Source organism: Theropithecus gelada, chromosome 17, assembly GCF_003255815.1.
Source record: "Theropithecus gelada isolate Dixy chromosome 17, Tgel_1.0, whole genome shotgun sequence".
Classification (NCBI taxonomy): domain Eukaryota; kingdom Metazoa; phylum Chordata; class Mammalia; order Primates; family Cercopithecidae; genus Theropithecus; species Theropithecus gelada.
This window is the reverse complement of record NC_037685.1, coordinates 79,521,169-79,538,388: the sequence shown is the minus strand read 5'-3', so window position 1 is coordinate 79,538,388 and position 17,220 is coordinate 79,521,169. Positions and strand designations below refer to the sequence as shown.

Here is a 17,220-nt window from a genome sequence, read left to right as displayed (position 1 = left end):
AGCCGAGCTCCTCTCAACATTAAGAAGCTCCTTCTCTTCTCTCCTTCTCTGCCCTTCTGTTTGTCTGCTTGTGGAGCCTGGGGTTTAGGGTTTATAAGGGTACAGGATAGGTGGGTGTGGTGAGCCAAAAGGCAACTTTTGGGTGCAAAAACAGGAATACCTGTTCCCATTTAGGACTGTGGGTTTCCAGGATTGAGGGTGGGGCTTTTGCCGGGGAACCACCCTCTTCTACCTAGTATTTCCCTGTTTGCTGTCTGCATCGTTTATCCTTGCACTCCATCTCCAAATATGGGGCCCTCCTGAGCCACTAGCTCTCAGGTCTACCCATTCACTGCAAATTCTGATTAACATGTGCAAAATGCCTTCGAGTTTATTAACACTGTACACGCTTTCCCTATTGCAATTTCCCTGTCATAATAAATTGGCTCTAACTGAGTAGTGGGCAAGAACTCATGGGGTGGTTACAAATACAAATTTAATAAAAAATTGTGATATAACTCTATTAGTAGCTGGCGGAGGGAGGAGAAATAAGATGGAGAATGTTAAGACAGCTAAATCTTCATCTGCCGTAATAGAACAACAATAGCTACTGTCTGGAACTGACAAGTTGGGAAATAGCAGTATGTGTATATTCCTTAGAAATATGGAGTTAAATACTAGAAAAAAAATAGAAAGGGTTAAGAAGGTTAAAAGTGGTTGCCTTTAAGGAGCAGAAATACGGAGGCAGAAAGACAGAAATGTGAAGCAAGAAACCACCCTTATTTGTAGAGGGGAGGAGAAAATAATTTTTTCTCTACCTTTCCTAAGTTTTTTGTTAGGACAGACCCCTGTACCGAAAGAGAAATTAACAAAAGAAAAAACCCAAGTTTATTAATATGTATATTTCATGTATACATGGGAGATACTCAGGGAATGAGTAATTCTTGAGAGCAGATCTCAAATAGGTGGCTTTGACTTCAAGCTTAAAAACCATCCTTTGCTAAAACTGAGAGGGAAGGGAAGGCCAGTTATGGGAAGACAGACAGGAAAGCACCTGAAACCAGGGTGAGGTTTGCGATGTAGATTTAAATCCATGCCTTTTTCATGGATAAGAGTTTCTAGTGATTTAGAGTCATTCTTCTCTTTCTCTTGCAGACAGAAAGACACCCTTATGTATGGAGATCTCCTTTATAGACATAAACTTTCCTCACAAAAGGATAACTTCTACTTTTGTTTTCAGAGATTCTCCTCTGCTACAGTTTCTCAAAATAATCCTCATGCTAAAGAGGCATATTTGGGGGTGGCATGTTTTTGGTCTCCTAAAGTCATATTTGGGGGTGACATGTCCTGAATCCCATCTTTTGCTACTATTTGACATATATATGGCAAATATATATATATGCTGGAAAGGCATCCTGATCCAGACCCCAATAGAGGGTTCTTGGATCTTGAGCAAGAAAGAATTCAGGGCAAGTCCATACAGTAAAGTGAAAGCAAGTGTATTAAGAAAGTAAAGAAATAAGGAAAGGTTACTCCAGAGGCAGAGCAGGCCTGATGGCTGCTGGTTGCCCATTTTTATGGTTATTTCTTGATGACATGCTAAACAAGGGGTGGATTATTCATGCCCCCCGTTTTTAGACTATATAGGATAACTTCCTGATGTTGCCATGGCATTTGTAAACTGTCATGGTGCTGGTGGGAGTGTAGCAGTGAGGATGACCAGGGTCACTTTCATCACCATCTTGGTTTTGGTGGGTTTTGGCCGGCTTCTTTACTGCAACCAGTATTGGTTTTTTTTTTTTTGTATACTTTATGTTCTAGGGTACATGTGCACAACGTGCAGGTTTGTTACATATGTATACATGTGCCATGTTGGTGTGCTGCACCCATTAACTCGTCATTTACATTAGATATATCACCTAACGCTATCCCTCCTCCCTCCCCCGACCCCACAATAGGCCCCGGTGTGTGATGTTCCCCTTCCTGTGTCCAAGTGATCTCACTGTTCAATTCCCACCTATGAGTGAGAACAAGTGATGTTTGGTTTTCTGTTCTTGCGATAGTTTGCTGAGAATGATGGTTTCCAGCTGCATCCATGTCCCTACAAAGGACAGGAGCTCATCCTTTTTTGTGGCTTACTGCAACCAGTTTTGTCAGCAAAGTCTTTATGACCTCCTGTCTCATCTGTGACTTAGAATGCCTAACCTCCTGGGAATTCAGCCCAGTAGGTCTCAGTCTTATTTTACCCACTCCTATTCAAGATGGAGTTACTCTGGTTCAAATGCTTCTAACACACACACAAATGTATACACACACATACGTGTGTATTTGTGCTTATATATATGTATATATGTTTGTATACACATATATCCATACCTTTTCTTGATAAAAGTTAAAAATGAACAAAGAAGGCCAGGGTATGCAATGCATGATAAGGACATTTTCATAAAAAATAGCTAGTGTCAACAAGCAACCACTTTAGATTTAAGATGCAACCTTCAGCTCTCTGAAAAATGCTCTGACATGGTCCTCTTCACTCCCACACTGAAGTCAGTATGGCTTACTATACTCGCTACACAGATCTCCTTTCAGGCTCTACCTGTTCCATTACCCGAGCAAACAGAAGCAAGCAGCAGCCCAGGCTGCCAACTCACTTTCTGAGGTGAGTTCCAGAACCTACAGGGTGGCATTATCACATTCTTGGGCTGATAGCACTTTTGCTGCCTCCGTGGCTCCCTCTTCATTAAAAAAAAAAAAACAAACTAAAAGTTGTATTTGAAACAACTGTATTGGTATAAAAATTGACATGATATAGTCTAGATTCATTATTAGGTATTCATTAATATTATATTTTTTCTTCTGATTTTGAAAGTCATTAAAACACTTTCATGGGTCCCTAAAAGTCTCATGGGCTCTAGGCACAGTGCCTGCTCCACCTAACGGGGAAATTGGCCCTGAGAACCTGAGGCAGGAAGAAGGGACAGATCAGCGAAGCACTCTGCCACCCTCTGCAGGTCCTGGTAGAAAAGCATCAAAAGCAAAGAAATAATAAAACCCTCCTAGGGTAAAGTCATCCGTACATCAGCTGGTATTTGTTAGGGAGTTGTCAGGTGCAACTTGCAAAAACATCTTGTCAAATGTCCACAGCTTTCCTGTGAGGTGGCTTTCACGTCCACAGACATCCAGTGGCCCCAGAGGTTAGGTTTCATGTCTCAGTTCACCCACACCATTCATGGCAGCCCAGGAATGTGTAACCACTCAGCCTGGCTCTTCCTTGCCTGTCAAGGAGGTGAGGCCGTAGGGTGTAGGGTGGGTGGGACATCTGTTCCCTGTCACCCTCCAAGTCCTTCCTCTCACACCCACGCTCTGCCTTGCACGGAAAATAAACATCAGTAACTAATGAATTTGAAGTCAAAATCTAATGTACTTTTTTTTTTTTAACTCGCAGCCGTGTGAAGAGACCACCAAACAGGCTTTGTGTGAGCAATAAGGCTGTTTATTTCACCTGGGTGCAGGTGGGCTGAGTCTGAAAAAGAGAGTCAGCGAAGGGGAGATAGGAGTGAGGCCGTTTTATAGGATTTGGGTAGGTAAAGGAAAATTACAGTCAAAGGGGGTTGTTCTCTGGCGGGCAGGAGTGGGGGTCACAAGGTGCTCAGTGCGGGAGCTTTTTGAGCCAGGATGAACCAGAAGAAGGAATTTCACAAGGTAATGTCATCAGTTAAGGCAGGAACAGGCCATTTTCACTTCTTTTGTGGTTCTTCAGTTACTTCAGGCCATCTGGGCATATACGTGCAGGTCACAGGGGATGCGATGCCTTATCTTGGGCTCAGAGGCCTGACACTTTTACAATTCCATAAATACGCTTTCCTTTGCCTCTACGAAGATCAGAGTTTTTGTGACATTTTCCCCCTTCTATTTTAGTTCTTTCAGGCTGTGCATTCTGTTTAGTTCATTACAAAAATATCATAAACTGGGTTGTTTATAAACAACAGAAGTTTATTTCTCACGGTTCTGGAGCTGGGAAGTCTAAGGTCAAGGTGCCAGCTGATTCAGTGTCTGCTGAGAGCCTGTTTCCTGGTTCATAGACGGACGTTTTCTCACTGTGTCCTCACATGGAGGAAGTGGGGAGGGAGCTCTCCGGAGCCTCTTTTATAAGGGTGCTAATCCCATCCGTGAGGACTCCTCCCTCATCACCTCATCACCTCCCAAGGGCCCTACCTCCAAATACCATCACCTTGGGGGGTAGGATTTAAACATATGAATTTAGGGGGGACACATTTAGTCCACTGCACGTTCAAATCTGAAAGATTCCTTAGTGGCAACTCTGTGTGTCTGTCCCATTAGTGTTGTGCTGCTGACCTGGGTGGCAAAGGCTGAGCCTCCGCTCCAGCTGGTCCATTTTGCAAATGCTGTACTGTGAGTATTACATTTGCACAGCCAGGGTCCCCCTTCCCCTGAAAATTCAAACGAGGCCACAGACAGCTGGCAATTTCAACTCCATCTTATTTTCACTTTTTAGTTTTTTAGGGATGGGGTGGTCTCACTCGCTATATTGTCCAGGCTGGTCTTGAATTTCTGGACTCAAAAGATCCTCCCACCTCAGCCTCTCAAAGTGCTGGGATTACAGATGGGAGCCACTGTGTCTGGCCTACAGATTAGCCTGTCCTTAAGTGTTTCTCAAATGTTCCTCCTGCCTAGCCTGCTTCCAGGACTTCCGGGTGTCTCTGCTTCTTCCATCCTTTATGTTAGTGCTCAAAATATCTACCAATTTTCACTTCCTAGCTGGTTTCCTGTGATTGTTTCTATATCTTGTGGCCAAGTTATTAGCACCTCATTTCATTTAAAAAGTCAAAACATGCTTACCTCCTTCACCCCAAATATGCTAATCTCTGATGGTACACATGGTCCCCTGTGATTAGACCTTCCTGTTGTGTCTCCCCTGCAGCTAATCAGGAAAGCATCCACCTTTGACAATCACTCATCCTGGTGGCTCTGTTTCCTCTGTATCATTCATTCCCTGTTGCTTCCCTGAGGATAGCATCAGCTCGTGTTAGACCAGATAACCCGGAGCCCATTAGCAGGCTCCAACACAGACCGCTGTAGACAGAGGCTGGACGCTGGCCCAACTCCAAGGAGGGACCGCAGCCTTTCTGCGGTTGCAAGCATTTGGGAGGAGCACTTGGTTGTGGCAGCAGTCAAGACGGGAGCCTCCAGAAGTGAACACTGAAGCCTTCCCTTGTTGCTGCTGTGCTCCCCTTCACGCCCTCAGATGACTAGGTTAATGTTCAAAAGTAAAATCAGGGGTTTCCTCCAAAAGTTTAACCCAAAATTTAAGTATCATCTTTAATTCATAAAAGCACTATTTAGTAACTGAAAGAGTAGGTATAAGGTGATCGTTCCATTACTAGATTCAGAACTCGTGGGATTCCCTAACCCATATAACCAACGGATTTAAGAACTGCTGGTCTTCCTGCATGTTCCATGGTTGAAATAAAGGGATTTTTGCTTTCTTATTTAAGAAAGTGAGACAAGTGGTGACAGAGATGGAAATAAAAAGGTAAAAGTTGAAAGGCAATAGTTATAAGCATCCAAAAAAAAAAAAAAAGAGAGAAAATAAACAAACCTTAGCCATTAAGGAAAAGTGTACCTTGTATGTGTAACTGATAAATTCACTTTTGGTAGAGAAAGAGTGCGTGTTCTTTTTAGATGAGTAAGGTAGTTCAAGGTTGTGTAGCAGTATTTCCTGAGATGAGGGATAAACAGATGAAACAAACATTTCAGTAAGGTATGAAAATTAGGACATTTGAATCCATGTATAGAGTTGCCAGGTGAAACACAGGACACCCAGTCATATTTCAATTTTGGGTAAATAATTAATAATTTTTAAACCCAAGTATGTTCCAAGTCTTACATATTAAAGATTATTCATTATTTATAGGAAATTCAAATTTAACTGAGCATCTTATATTTGTATTTGCTAAGTCTCATCACCCTAATAATGCAGGAAAAAAAATGGAAAAGAAAAACTCTCATGGAGTTTGGCATGAGAATGGCATTTAGAATACAAGAGAAAGGTCACTGAGAGGTTATCCACTGAACACCACAAAGGGTTTTTTAATAGAGGATGTTGAAAAAAACATGCGGTAAAGAGCCAGCTTCTTGGCTCTATGAAAGGCTGGCTTTGTTTCTTAGCAGGATGGAGGCTGCCCTCGCTAACCCCAATTTACAGCCAGATTGGAAAACTCTCTCAGAGCAGAACTGGTCTCCATGAGGACATGCTGGCTGCCAAATACCCAGAGGCTTTTCCAAGTGCCAGGTGTGCAGAGCCCAGAGAAGGTGCTCAATGGAAAACGGCAGGTTGAATGAGAGGCAGTGGAGGAATTCTCTAAACTTTAGCATCTAAAGAATGGGCAACTATTTCATAAAATGAATTAACAATCCAAAGTGTTCCTATCTGGACTCTGGCCCATGTTCAGTTTTTAAGTATAAAAATGAACAGATTGGCCAGGTGCAGTGGCTCACGCCTGTAATCCCAGTACTTTGGGAGGCCAAGGTGGGTGGATCACTTGAGGCCAGGAGTTTGAGACCAGCCTGGCCATCATGGTGAAACTCCATCTCTACTAAAAATTACAAAAATTAGCTGGGCATGGTGGCACGTACCTGTAATCCCACCTACTTGGGAGGCTGAGGCATGAGAATTGCTGGAACCCGGGAGACAGAGGTTTGCAGTGAGCCAAGATTGCATCACTGCATTCCAGCCTGAATGATGGAGAGAGACTTGGTCTCAAAAAAAAAAAAAAATTATCCTGTGTGGTGGCAAGCGCCTATAATCCCAACGTCTCAGGATGCTGAGTTGGGAGAGTTGCTTGTGCCAAGGAGGTAGAGGCTACAGTGAACTGAGACTGCACCACTGCACTCCAGCCTGGGTAACAGAGCAAGCCTCTATCTCTGGAAAAAAAGAAAAGGAACAGATCTTCAACCAAAGTCACTCAGCTGTTTAACAGCAGCACTAGGAACAAGAAGCTTTCAGGCAAGAAATCATCATGTTGGGCCATCTACCTTAGCGCGTATTTCCATTCAAGAACTTGCCTTCCCACTTGATAGCCAAGACTTTCATCTTTACAGTACAGAATGAAACCACACTTTTCCAGAGGCATAATTCTTTATGCATTGAGTAATAAAGCAATTTACACCGTTCCTGTTTTCTCAGTTCTTTGGTCCAGTTCAGTTGGTTTGCTTTGGAAAACCCTCACACTGCAGAATCCTTCCAACTACCCTCCTATTTATTTGCGGATTTATGGTTATCCAAATGAACTTGGTCCCTGTCAATTTAGATATGCCTTAGGTAGAACTTTTTTTCATCTCTTGTCCTGTTAGGTTGGTGGAAAAGTAATTGCAGTTTTTTTCCCCATTAAAAGTAATGGCAAGAACCGCAATTACTTTTGCACCAAAATACTTCTCGTTTATCCTGTCCCCATTAAGTGATGGTTCATAATCCATTATTTAAATCTAAGCTGCACGTTTAGTCGGGAGTCATATACTTTGGAGGTTAGGATAAAGTTTAATTTCTGTTTATTTTATTATGCATCTGTGTCTTTGATAACATTTGGAAAGATTCCCAAAGACCTGTGGGCACTTGGCATGTTTTTAAAGCTGTGGGAACCAACAAATGAATCTGGATCTCGACCACAGTCTCTCCTATGAAAGGGAAAACAATCCATGAACTTAGGCTGGGCTTCCTGTTTTCCCTTGAATGCCCAGTACACAAACGTCGAGACTGAACTCGGGTCTACTGACCTTGAAGCACCAGGCAGCACCTTCGAAATGCTATCTGAAGGTACGCCATTGTAGTATTGTGAAATGCATGTTTGGGCTTCCTACCCATTTCCTGACATACAACTCCAAAAATTCTTGGAATCTTCAGTGATATGTGTCTTTCTGTGTGCCAATGAGCTGACTGGTGGCCGGCAGCCCCTAGATAGTATCTTCAGGATGGGGGCTGGTCACCAGAAAGACCAAGGCAGGACTAGAAGATGGGGACTTTCAGCCCCAACCTCACCTCCAGGGAGAAAAGAGGGGCCGAAGTTTAAGTTGATCACCAATAGCCACTGGTTTTATCCATCATGCCCACATATTAAAGCCTCTCTAAAAACTCAAAAGGACAGTGGTATGAGAGCTTCCAGATAGCTAAACTCATGGAGGTTCCTGAAGGGTGGTGCTCCTGGGGAGCTCATGGAAGCTTCACACCTCTTCTCCCATACCTTGCCCTATGCGTCTCTTCATCTGTATCCTTTGTAATGTCCTTTATCATAAACCAGTAAACATGTTTCTCTGCGCTGGTCTAGCAAACTGATTGAAGCCAAGGAAAGGGTTGTGAGAACCCCAATTTGTAGCCAGTAGGTCAGAAACACTGGCAAAATAACCTGGAGCTTGCAATTGGCATCAGAAGTTAGAGGTGGAGGCAATCTTGGGGACTGAGCCCTCAGCCTGTGGGATCTGACGTTATCTCCAGATAGATCGGTTGGAGTCAAACTGGGCCAGAGGATACCCAGCTGGTGTCCCCTCCAGAACTGATTGACTGCTTGCTTGTCGGTGGGGAGACATCCCACACATGTGGTCACAGGAGTCTTCTGTGTTGATTGTTGTGGTATGAGAGCAGAGGACAAACAGTTTGAGTTTTTCCACACTCAGTCATCATCCATGACAAATTCCCTGATCACAATCACAATTCCTTCACCTTCACGGATGCCTTTTGCTGGAGCTCCAGAAGAAGCTACCAGGTTTTAGACCCCAACCTGTTGTTCTTTAGACGTATGGTGAGAAGTGCCTGCTTTGATCTGAGGAAACAGAAGAGCAATTTCTGAGTACCTGCCCTACACCAGATATTGAGCTAGACAGCTGGGAAGTATAGAGATGGAATTGACTGTCTCTCTTCAAAGGGCCTTGAGACATATAGTTAAAGAATTATAACACACGGCAAACCACCAGACATGCCCTTAAAAAGTACAGAATGTTGGCTAGGTGTGGTGGCTCTCAGCTGTAATCCCAGCACTTTGGGAGGCTAAGGTGAGTGGATCGCTTGAGGTCAGGAGTTCAGGTCGAGCCTAGCCAACATGGTGAAACCCTGTCTCTACTAAAAATACAAAAAATTAGCTGAGGTGGTGGCACGAGCCTGTAATGCCAGTTACTTGGGAGGCTGAGACAGGAGAATCGCTTGAACCCAGGAGGCAGAGGTTGCAATGAGCTGAGATTATGCCACTGCACTCCAGCTTGGGCAACAGAAGGAGACTTGGTAAGTACAGAATGTTAGAGGAGTGAAGAGGAAGGAGTAATCAGGAAATAGTATTACAGCTTTAAAAAGATTCCCATTTTGACAAAGGTGAAAGTCAAGGCAAGTCAGATACGGTGCAAAGAGGGAAGCAGGTTCTATCAACAGGCAGTGGTCAGGTGGTGCAGGACCTAAAATATCCTGGTCTGACTTTCAAGGTGCTCCTCAGCAGATACTGAGTCATCTTAGCATCTCCCTGTCACCCAGGCCCTATGGTGTAACTGTCTTCATCCACCCTAGGCACTTTGTCCAGCCACCCACCAGACAGGAAACTTCTTGACCTGTCTGTATGAACAGACAGCTGCTGTAAACTGGCATTCAGCTTTTGCTAAACAGCTCCTGGGGGCCAAAGTCATCTTCCAGACCTAGAGAAGGAAGAGTTATTTTCCAGGAGGACTACTCTTTAAAAAGCATGACACAGGCATGTCACAGCCATGCCCTTTACATGCCCCTGAAGGAAAGCTGTTAAAGACCAGAGCAAGAGTGGAGAGATAAGAAGAGCTACCCTGAATATAAATGACCTCTTGCACCCCGGTCTGGCCAGAGCATGGCCCCAGGGGAGCTGTGTTCCTCCTCCAGTGAATTAGGCCAGCTGTCCACAAACTGAAGAATGTCACCCTTAGACGGGATGTGTGTTCCACATCCTCAACCTCTGCATGTCCTCCTTAAAACTGATTGTCAGGGAAGTTCCTGGGGCAGCTCAGTGGGCTGCTCCCCTGCCTCTTGTACCTTTCACAATCTCCCTTCTCTCTGTTTACAAGAGAAGACATACACCTTTTACCATCCTGAAACTTATTATAATACACTGTCCTGGTAATCCCAGCACTTTGGGAGGCCGAGGCGGGTGGATCACCTGAGGTCGGGAGTTCAAGACCAGCCTGACCAACATGGAGTAACCCAGTCCCTACTAAAAATACAAAGTTAGCCAGGCGTGGTGGCACAAGCCCGTAATCCCAGCTACTCGGGAGGCTGAGGCAGGGGAATCACTTGAACCTGGGAGGTGGAGGTTGTGGTGAGCCAACATCATGCCATTGCACTCCAGCCTGGGCAACAAGAGCGAAACTTCGTCTCAAAAAGCAAAAAAAAAAAAAGAACTTGCACCAAACAATGGGACAATAAGAAAATTTACAGCTAAGACAGGAGAGTCCCATGAAAGTAAAACTCCTTTTGCTTTCTCAGAAGGCACCCCTAAAGGGGCAATGACTGGGTCACCTGCACCAGCTCTATCTAGTCACCTGCCTCAGTGTTAGAAGTCAGCAGTGCAACGATGTCCTCCAAAGCACAGTTCTGTTGAATTTAAGTCAGTCAGTGATATGGTTTGGCTGTGTCTCCACCCAAATCTCATCTTGAATTGTAGCTTCCATAATTCCCACGTGTTGTGGGAGGGTGCCAGTGGGAGATCATTGAATCATGGGGGCGGTTTCCCACATACTGTTCTCATGGTAATGAATAAGTCTCACAACCTGATGGTTTTATACGGGGTTTCCCCTTTCGCTTGACTCTCTTTCTCTCTTGCCTGCTGCCATGTAAGATGTCCCATTGCTCTTCCTTCATCTTCCACCATGATTACGAGGCCTCTCCAGCCAGGTGGAACTGTGAGTCCATTAAACCTCCTTTTCTTTATAAATTACCCAGTCTCGGATAAGTCTTTATCAGCAGCGTGATTAATACAGTCAAGTAAACTATTTTTCTGTCAGAAAGCAATTCAAAGTTAGCCGATTGGTTTGACAATGAGGGCTGGCTTTGCCCACCAGGTGATACAGAAGGTGTTTTTCATAAACTAAACTGGATACGCTCAATCTGCAACTATTTAAAGCTCAGAAAATGTGTGGGAAAGAACATCCTTTGCAACTATTAACCTGATGAGGCAAATTTGGATGTCAACTTAAAAAGATGCAAGGAGGCACATGATTATTCACAATTGTTTTGGAGGGGGATGTGAGAAAATCTGGAAGACCACTGAATCTTCCAGTTCTCTTCAAATTAACCAGTGTTGGGAAGTTCGTTTAACCACCTAGAGTTGCGATCCTAGTTTTACTCTGCAGAGGGCAGCATTGCTAAAATATTATTCAGCTGTAAAGAAAGGATTTTTTGTTTTTAAAACAAGCTCTTTTTAGGCTAACTTATCTCTCCTGTCTTGTGACAATTTTTTTTAACTTTTAATTTTTGTGGGTACATAGTAGGTCTATATATTTGTGGGGTACATGAGATATTGGGGTGCAAGCATGCAATGCATAATAATCACATCATGGAAAGTAGGGTATCCATCCCCTCAAGCATGTGTCCTTTGTGTTACAAACCATCCAACTATACTGTTTTAGTTATTTTTAAATGTACAATTAAATTATTATTGACTATAGTCACCCTGTTGTGCTATCACACAGCTAATGCTAAGCTTCAGCATTTGTGGCCTCAAGGAGAGAGTTACTATTTGACCAGAACAGAAACACAAAAAGCCTCTGTGTCAGGCACATTTTTCCAGGGCGGAAACAGCATTTTTTTCCTTTTCTAAACAATTATCTTTCTTTCCGGAGTCTAACACGGGGCCCAGCACCAACAAGCGAGTGCCCAAAAACTGTATGATGAATGGAAAGTAGAGCAGTCTCCAACTCCAGGGAAACTCTGGGTTAAACATGCAAGACATGGCTCACCAGCATTCCTGAAACCCTAAAACCCCGCTTGATCAGACTGCTCCAAGTTCAAACAGTCCTTAGAAAGAGCAGCCACCACCTGGAAGGACTTTGGCACCGGCTGACACAAAATGGCCTGACTCCAGCTACACCTGGTTACGGTGCTCTTTGGCCCCCGGAAATCTTCTGATGCCATTTCACTAAGAAAGTCACATGATTTTCTTACAGTTAGTAAATTCGTGCCAGGCCTTAAATAAATGGCCAAAATTCTACACTTAAAGCGCAGGTTAAGTACGGAGACAAATTATCCATACTTCCAGGTGAATTCAGCTGTATCAGGAATTGAAACTTGTTCTCAAAATAAGAAAGGAAAGGGAGATCAGGTTGAAAGAAAAAGCATGAAGTAATGAATTTTGACTCTGAGGCTCTCAATTCCTCTTTTCCAACCTTGTGTCTCCTCCCTGTGGTGTTCAGCTCCTACCCCCAGCTAAGTGTCTGCAAGTTATTTCTGGCTGCAGAAATTGTCTTCAGGCAAGTTTTAACTTGTGGGTGTTAACTGCTGCCACCAGGGCATTTGAGTATTTGTTTCATTTGAACTAAAATAAAGGCTTATGCTTCCTGTAAAGAGATCTTGGCATCGGGAACAAGTGTGGCAGGGAGCGTTTCCAGAGAACAGGCTCTCTGGCTGCTGCTAAGCCTGGAGACAGGCAGGGGAGGAATACAGAGGCCTCCACCCCGTATCCTCCCATGGAGATGCAAAGGTCCCACCACGAATAAGACAGGATGGGATTGAGTCAAGGTCTGTTGAACTAGAAACCTGTGTTCCTAACTCACCAACTCTGCTATTCTCACTCTCTGGACTGGCCCAGACTGGCCCTGGACAGGCTCAATACACGTTTGTTGAGTTAAAAACAAACAAACAAAATATCATTGAGAAAGAAAAGAAACTTTACCTGAAGAACGTGAGCCATTTTTAATTATCAGGCCCAAAGAGGCATTCAAATGTGACAGCAATTACGCCTCACTCCCCGCCTTGAGCTAAGTAATCACCTCTTGAAGCCACTTGCTATGTGGGCTCAAGACTGACTGACACCAAGTGGCCATACATGAACCTAACAATGCCATATGCTAGATACCATAACTCTTACCCTATAGCTCAACAAGGTATAGCCAATCACGAATCAATATTACGTCTGTAAGCCCATGAGAATTCCTGTCAAACAACTTTGTATCAGACTAATCCTTGTTTCCTTTTGCCTTTAGAAATCTGCTTGTGGTCAGGTGTCGGGGCTCATGCCTGTAATCCCAGTATTTTGGGAGGCTGAGGCAAGAGGATCACTTGAGCCTGGAAGTTCAAGACCAGCCTGGGCAATACAGGGAGACCTTGTCTCTATGAAAAATTTAAAAATTAGCCAGGCATGGTGGCATGTACCTGTAATCCCAGCTACTTGGGAGGCTGAGATGGGAGAGTTGCTTGAGGCCAGCAGACCAAGGCTGCAGTTAGCCATGATCGTGCCACTGCACACCAGTCTGGGTGATGGCGTGAGACCGTGTCTCAAAAAACAAACCAAAAAAAAAAAAAAAAAAAAAGACCCTGCCTGTAACAAATACATAAGGGAGCACTTCCAAGACAACTTGGAAGTGTTTCCCAGGCCGCTGTCCTCACTGTGACTCAAGTTAACTCCTTAAAATTGTATTTTGTGTCTCAGCTTCTTCCTTTAGGTTAACTCCCATGCAGGGCTTTGAAAGAAATAAAAGGATATTACATCCTCTTGTATCAGTCTTGTAAGTAAAAATCACTAGTAAATACAATATTCATGGTCATAGCTAATATACTATTTCCATTTGTGTCTTAGAAGGAGGAAGGGAAGGGAGAAGGAAAGGTGAGAGGAGAGGACATGATATCTTTGACCTGTGTCCACCTCTCTTTCCCAATAGGCAAATGGAGAACCTGCTCTCTGGGAGAACAGTCAAATCAGTCCCACGGCCCTCTTCTCCCCGCAAGAACTACTGGTTCCTTCCTTCAGAGGAAGATGTGTTAGCCCTACCAGAAGTGGTGAGCGCCTGGATTCCAAAAGGGTTAAGAATTCGCAGACGTGACCTGCCTCATTCTGAAGAACCTCGGCCCCGCAGGTATATGAAGCAATTAATTGCTCCACAAACCCTGAGAATTTCATCACGGGCCAGAGTAACACTGAGGAGCTGTCCTCTCTTCTGCTCGAGTGTCTTCACTCTGGGGATTCGGGCAGGCTGGTTTCCTGGACAGATGTTTCTCATCCACACCTGTGGACCTCAGGAAACCAAGGGGTACCTCCGCAGGCATGGCCTTGATTTCCTTTCCACCAATGCCCATGAGATGTGGAAATTGAAGGAACATCCACACCAGGACCATACACTGAAACAAGCAGGTCGGGGCAGGGAAACTCCATCACATCATCATGAGGCAGAGATGCTGCGGCCCCCCAGACCATTGTGTAGTAGAGGCAGCGTCATTTTACTATGTCTCCTCCCTGCCCTCAGTGAAGTCTGTGAAGGGAGGGGTCAGTGCAGCAAGGAGCTTGCTTTGCCCCAGAGGAGAGGGTGGAATATTCAAGGACACATGAAGGCAGTTACTCTGCCTACCTTTTAAAACCCTTTCCTCCTGGAGAACGGGTTTATTATGTACTCTTAAACAGACTATATCCATTTAGTCACTCCTTCTATAAATATTTGAGAAAAACCTACTATATGCCAAGCACTTTTCTAGGCAAAGGAAATGCAATAGCCCTTTCTTCCCATAATTTCCAGCCTAGTGGGGAATAAAGGAATTAAATAAGCAATTACAATAAAAGGTGCTCAGTGTCATAACAGGAGGGGTACAAGTGCCACAGAGCAGGTGCACCTAACGTAATTCAGGCTGTTTCTGCCAGCTGTGGGATTTCATTTCATCCTACTTGTAAGCTAATTCGTTAGCCTGTTACTGTATCATGGATGTTGTCAGACGACATGAGATTCCTGGGTCAGAGACAAGGGGCCTTATTACTCACAGTCACAAAGCAGCATAAGCATTATGTTTGAGTTGTTTTCCTTCCTTCCAAGTCCCAGAGGACAACATGGGGCTCAGATAAATGCTGTCATGCAGTAGGTTGTATTACAGGAGAAGAACCTAGGCTTGGGAAATCCACCTCTTTCATAGCCGGTGGTAAGGAAACCTGCTCTTTGTTGCGGGGAGATATTATCTCATCCCTCAAGGTTATTCACAGCAAATAACCTGAGAAAGGGCCCAAGTGAAAAACAGTCAAGCCCTTGCATTCTTGGAAAAACCAGCAAGAACATTCCGAGCTCGAGTACAAGGATGCTCAGGGCCTCTCATAATAGTTCTCCAGGAATTCAAATTTGGAATCCCCCTTCAAGCTCCCACTGCTTGAAGCCTTCTCAGACCCACAGCTCTCTCTTTCATCCAGAATTCTTTTTACCTTTACCTTCCATTTTGATATTTAATTATGTGTTGCTTTTTATTGTCATCTTTTGTAGTCCCACAATGTCATCCACAAATAATGGCTCCAAAACAACTTCTGAAGAAATAAAAAGAAAGCCCTTCTGTAGCTACCTGTAGGTGACAGGTGGACAGAGAAGAGGCAGGAACTCTTCATTTGTGATATTCACTCTGAAATTACCTTGGGTAAAGGCTTAATTTCTTCCTGGCCTGTAAATTGAAGATAATGATATTTGCCTACCTTGCCTTTTGAATTAATTAGTGGTTGTGTTGCATTTTGAGTCTACAGATGAAAGCCTTTTTGTAAGTACAGGGCACCATCATGGTCATCATTATCACCACCATCATCATCTTCATCATCATTGCTATCATTGCCTTGGGTTCTGAAGATAAAAGTGATGGAATTCCCACACAGAGCTTCCAAGAAACTTGACCTTTCTAGCCCTTTCAACCTCCTCCTCTATGCTTTTTAGAAGGACTAACTCACTTTCCCCTTTTTTGAGACCTCACTGTTAGGAACTGAGAACCAGCCATAATTTCTGAGACACCTATGTTTTGTGCACCCTAACTTGACTGTGCATTTCTCTTGGCAATCAAGCCTAGACCTTTCAACCATACTTCAAATCCAGAACATAAAAGAGCTCTATTAGAAGCAGAGGTAAGGAGACGCTTTTAAGAAAACTTTCCAAAAGAAATCTCAGCCTGGTGCGGTGGCTCACGCCTGTAATCCCAGTACTTTGGGAGGCTAAAGCGGGTGGATCACAAGGTCAGGAGATTGAGACTATCCTGGCCAACACATTGAAACCCCATCTCTACTAAAAATACAAAAAAATTAGGAAGGAGTGGTGGCGCATGCCTGTAATCCCAGCTACTTGGGAGGCTGAGGCAGGAGAATAGCTTGAACCCGGGAGGCAGAGGTTGCAGTGAGCCAAGATCGCCCCACTGCACTCCAGCCTGGGTGACAGAGCGAGACTCCATCTCAGAAACAACAACAGCAACAACAAAACAACCTCAGAATTTTTCAAAAAAAACTATTTTATTTTTTGCCAGAATTTTCCACTAAATAAATGTACCCTTTCTACTTGCTAGATGGTGGCATTCTAAAGAGGAATATTATTTCTTTACAACTTAATACTCTGGACTGGATGCCATATCCTTGGGAGCTTGTCAGTCTCTGAATTCAATAGAAGTTCAAATCCTGATTGTGAAAACTAGAGTCTTTTCCCGGGGAGATTAGCAGGGATATGGGTGACATCATGCTTTTGAAGGTTGGGAGCTGGGACCACAGGTAGTGTGGGTTTTGAATTGATAGAGCAGAGCCAAGCAAGTAGGGTCAGGGCATCACAAAAGAACCTGAGGTTGCCCTGGTACATAGAGTTAGTGTTCCGGGCCCAGTAATGAGGACAGTAAAATGCAATGGTTACTTTCTAAGCAGCGCTAGTCCCTTTGATTAATATAATTGAAGTCTTGATTCTTCTGGAAAACCATTAAAATGGAATGGTTTGCTAAGCCAGGATCAGCCTTTTCACTTATCACTGATGCAGGTACCTCCTCTTTCTAAATTGGCGTTGAAATGAGAAAGCTGATGAGGGTTGGAAGACCTAGAATAACTCAGCTACTCCTGAGATGCCAGCCCCCGCTTGTCTTTGAGAGAGCAATGACAAGTTGCATAAGGAAACTGAAGTTTTAATTTTGAGTTTTTGGTGACTCACATGCTTAGGCAGGCAATAATGATAACAGCAAACACATTTACAGTTCTTGCTGCGTGCTAGGCATTGCTCTATTCCTTTTGTATAAAATAAGTCATT

General features: G+C 43.9%; 1 protein-coding gene across 1 annotated transcript; it reads left to right on the top strand.

Moving 5' to 3' along the window:
• The first annotated feature begins 10,847 nt into the window (after positions 1-10,847).
• Positions 10,848-14,762, top strand: LOC112611106. Its single transcript, XM_025364817.1, has 3 exons — positions 10,848-10,902; positions 13,647-13,722; positions 13,876-14,762. Exons 2-3 carry the CDS (start codon positions 13,670-13,672, stop codon positions 14,564-14,566), a joined length of 744 nt encoding a protein of 247 aa, XP_025220602.1. The 5' UTR covers positions 10,848-10,902; positions 13,647-13,669; the 3' UTR covers positions 14,567-14,762.
• The last annotated feature ends 2,458 nt before the right edge of the window (positions 14,763-17,220 follow it).

Bases quoted from the DNA above. Each gene is read 5' to 3' on its own strand.
- LOC112611106 (XM_025364817.1), top strand. From the start codon at position 13,670: ATGCAGGGCTTTGAAAGAAATAAAAGGATATTACATCCTCTTGTATCA. The intron at 13,723-13,875 runs GTAAGTAAAAAT...CTTTCCCAATAG, and splicing joins CATCCTCTTGTATCAGTCTT to GCAAATGGAGAACCTGCTCT.